The sequence below is a fragment of the Pyxicephalus adspersus genome, chromosome 1, assembly GCF_032062135.1.
Source record: "Pyxicephalus adspersus chromosome 1, UCB_Pads_2.0, whole genome shotgun sequence".
In the NCBI taxonomy this organism is placed as follows: Eukaryota; Metazoa; Chordata; class Amphibia; order Anura; family Pyxicephalidae; genus Pyxicephalus; species Pyxicephalus adspersus.
In genome coordinates this window covers 113,299,228-113,303,496 of record NC_092858.1, presented here as the reverse complement: position 1 = coordinate 113,303,496, position 4,269 = coordinate 113,299,228, and the positions used below count along the sequence as shown (strand labels likewise).

Genomic DNA, 4,269 nt, shown 5'->3' with positions numbered 1-4,269 from the left:
TGTGTGCCATTAGAAAGAATGATTTTTTAGGGGAACAGTGACTTTTAATGCAAGCTCGCCAGTGTAAAGCTGCCGGAGATGCGAGCTCTTTCAGTTGCTGAATTGCGCGACGGCGTACGATTTCGGATCGCAAATACGAATGCGCGAGCGAGCTTCCGATTTTTCTTGATGAATCAGCCTCATAGTCTTTCAAATAGCATTTACAAAATTCTCATTAGGTATATTGTTAATAATCCTATTATTATACCTATTATACTATTGAGTCGAATCTCATTGTTTCAAGGAAAACATAGATAAATTTGATGAGCCCCATTTTTTTTCAAAATGATATAGCTTTGTTTTTGTATATTTTTTGCAGACTGGATTGTTTCTTTGTATTATTTCTGGGCGAGTGTCTTGTGCAGCGCAGAGGAAAGGATTCCAAAAGAAAGGGACAGTGTAAGTGCCACTTGTTGTTATCCCACTATTCATTCTCTGTGTTTATCTATTTTTTCCTTTTAGTGGACAGCTTTTGTATCCAAATACAGTAGTAATAGTAGTGTATAGTACTTAAAGCATATTTACCTCTGCAATTAGTTACTAAACCTATCCACCAAATTTACCTGTTCTGCACTGCATATTCTATTCCAAATAAAAACATGAAGACATATAAATTTTGTGTTATTCCTTTACAGTAAGTAAAGAAAAGGGAATATTCGACTTTTCAAAATAATAACAGTGTGGAGTTTAATTAGGAAGGTCAAATGTGCTGTGAACAAACAGGTGTCAGTTACTTTATTTAAGGAAGGCTGGTTATAGAAGATTTTGCTTTGAAAAATGGGTTGTTTCAGACATTGTTCAGAAGAAAAGCATACTTTTACCTGTGAGTACTGCTACTCCTATGTGAAGCCAAGCTATTGAGAAGAAGCCCCTACAAAAAAAAAGACATGGGCTGAAGAGGTTACAGCTTACCAAAGAACACATTAACTAGCTTGAAGAGAAGTGGTGAAACATTGTGTGGACTGATGAAAAGAAGATTGTTCTTTTGGGGTCTAGGAGCAGCAAACAATTTGTCAGACAACCCCCAAACACTGAATTCAAGCGCAAACATCATGATATGGGGATGTTTTTCATACCATGGTGTTGGGCCTATTTATTATATACCAGGGGATCATGGAATAGTTTGAGTAAAGCAATATACTTGAAGAGATCATGTTGCCTTAATCCTTTAAAATGGGTCAACAAGACAACAACCCCAAACATACCAGTAAACAAGTAATGTTTGGCTCCATGCCAAAAAGATTGACAATATGAAGTGTCTAGCCACATCGCTGGACCTTAATGCCATAGAAAATGGAAGTGGTGGTAACATCAAAAATGCTGTGCCTGAGGCAAAACCAATAAATGCAGAAGAATTGTGGAATGTAGTCCAATTATCCTGGGCTGGAATGCCTGTTCACAGGTACCAGAATTTGGTTAACTCCATGCAACGCAGATGTGCAGCAGTTCTCAGAAACGTTGGTTATACAACAAATTATTAGTTTAGTGATTCAAAGGAAAGCAAAATCTTGAAACATTTCCTAAGTTTATACAGTGAATGGTTGAGTTTATAAAGAAGAATGCAGACACTGCAATTTTTGAATGGCCTAATATTTCCTTTTCTTCACTTCTGTAAAGGAATGACAAAAATTTGATAAATTTTCATCATGTTTTGATTTGTAATAGAATGTGCAGTGCTCCCAATGCATTTGCGTGTATGGAAATAAAAACTATTTTATAAAGATTTTGAGCTTTATTACATTTACTTTATTACACTTACATTTTTTTAAACTGTGATCATTTACTTTTATTTGAGAATTCCTTTCCAGACCAATTGTCTTTGTAAATCATCAGCAAAGTGTCAAAAATAATTTTTTTTTGTGCTGTCATTTACTCATAGATCTGGACTCCGCTGTTCTGTGTTCCTGCTGTTACTTGTTAGTGTGTCTTGGATCCTTGCTCTCTTGTCTGTTAACAGCGATCTCCTGTTCCTCCACTACACTTATGCTGGTGTTGTCTGTGCTCAGGTAATAAAGTTATGACTTTTCATGTAGCTGGGTGCTTTCCAAGACCTGGTGACTTTTATTCTAATAATTTGATCTTTTGGCAGGGTCCTCTTATCTTCTTGATCAGTGTGATATTAAGCAAAGATGTTCACAGGTCGCTAAAACACAGTGTCCGTAAGATGCATGAACCTAGTGTAACTACGAAGTCCACCCTTACCTCGGTAATTACTTCTCAGAGTTTATGGTTCACCTTTTAGGTTCTGATTATAGAATTTTTGGCATGTAAACATGTTTTGTAAATAGAACATCTCATTCATCTGATAACAAAATGATGAATTGTTTTTACAGTCACATCCACATAACAGTTACGCAGATGGTCAGCTCTATCACATGCCATTTGGTTCCTCAACTGGCTCTCTGCACAGTTCTATGCCCTCAAGAGGGAGTCAGTGTTACCTGCCAATCTTGTTTAGGTAAGACACCGTTTCAAAAAGTTTCAAAAGTCTAATGTGTGTAAATTTGCAAACCCTGTGCCTCTATTCTGCCTACCAGCTGTAAGGATAAGATGGATTTTCACTCAAAACAGGCACACAATTAAGAGGAGGAGCAGGTTTTATTCAGTTTGAGTGCTGTTTTACAGCAGTGGAGGGGACATTTATGAAAGGAGCTGCATAAGTACTGTATAATACGTTTGTCTTATCTGCCTCACTTCTTTTGCTTTTAAAAGTGTTTATTACTCAGATCTTTAAAAGAAAAAGAACAAAAGAAAAAATTGTCCCCTTCAAATATGTAACACATATTTAATAATATTTTATAGATAATGACTTATGACTAATAGAAATATATACTTATGCGCGTGTGTATATGTTTATAATTTACAAAGGAATGTATGTTGAAGTATGTTACTTATATCATGGGTATATGACGTTTTATACCTTTTGTAGACACTGTTGTAGTTTGCCAGAAATATAATTTATTGGTTGGATAGATATTTATTCAAATTTTACAGGATATTTGACTGTAACAATGTTATTTCTTCTTAGAGCTGAAGCTGGAATGAAAAATGGGCATTCACTTTTGGAGCTAAATGATCCCAATGGAAAAGATCATGAGGAAGGTAATACATATACTCTCTCCTTATACCCTCCTATTTGTACTGCCACATAAAACCTGTATTTTTTCCCTTTTTGAAAGTAAAATGTTTTCCATGCATAAATACCAACTAATACAAAAAACTGGGTGTGTTGCTTCTAAATTATTTTTCAGATTTTAGTAATAAATTTAGTTGCTAATTGCAGTTAGTATTTTCCAATGTCTTATCCATATACATGCTGGCTGTGCCGGACATAGCTAACAGTGACTAGCCACTGTGCACAACTGACTTAAGGCTTTTGTGGGGGGTCCCTGTTGGCAAAGGAGTAGCGGTACACTTTGCTTATTGGGCATATAAATATATTTTGCTTATGCAATGGCATTTCTTATTTATCTCTCATAAAGTGTTCTTTTGGTTAGAAAATAGTTACAGTATAACCACATTGTATCTACAATTAAGTTTAAACTGCAGTCTGAATCTGTTATCACATTCCAAAAGCATAAAGCACATGTCGAATTTCTGCAGTTCAAAAGGGTATAATTTGGGAAACCATTGCCAATATCTGTTTCTTGAATAAAAAAGGAAACTACATTATTTAACATAGTTGAAGAGATCACAAAATAAGAATATTTCCCACCATTGCATGCATTTTCCTGTTTAACTATCAATGTTCTATCTTAAAAGTCATTACTGCTACCATTCAAGGGTCAACAAAATCAGCATTTTACAGCATGGACACTATGTTGTAAAAGGTACTAGCTTAGGTTTAAATCTGTACGTAGATTATTTTAGGCAATTGTGTGTTATAATGTGTTTATTCATAAATTTTATTTTATAGATTCTGACTCAGAGAGTGACTTCTCAGTAGATGATGACGATGATGACCACAGCTGCTCTTTTGCATCCACTCAGTCTTCCGACAGTGATGAAGATGAAAGTCCAGGGGTTCCAAACTGGGATATTGCAACAAGTCTTAACAATGAGAAACATGTGCAAAATGCTCAAAAAGGTATGTTTATGTTAATGGTTTAGGGGCTAAGTGAATACCAATTTTACCTAGTCAGACCTTTGTTAGTTGATCTAATTTACCTATTGTGACAGTACTCTGTAGTCTGACTACATAACAATTTATTTCATCCATACATTCTATCT

The 4,269-nt window shown here is 35.2% G+C and overlaps 1 protein-coding gene across 1 annotated transcript in view; it reads left to right on the top strand.

The window, feature by feature from the left end:
• Positions 1-4,269, top strand: part of CELSR2 (cadherin EGF LAG seven-pass G-type receptor 2) — a gene marked incomplete in the record, with an annotated part of 60,354 nt that overhangs the window by 54,299 nt on the left and 1,786 nt on the right. The window contains 6 exon segments of the mRNA XM_072424231.1: positions 359-438; positions 1,919-2,045; positions 2,129-2,245; positions 2,373-2,497; positions 3,068-3,141; positions 3,956-4,126. Of these exon segments, the coding sequence (XP_072280332.1) occupies positions 359-438; positions 1,919-2,045; positions 2,129-2,245; positions 2,373-2,497; positions 3,068-3,141; positions 3,956-4,126 (694 nt within the window).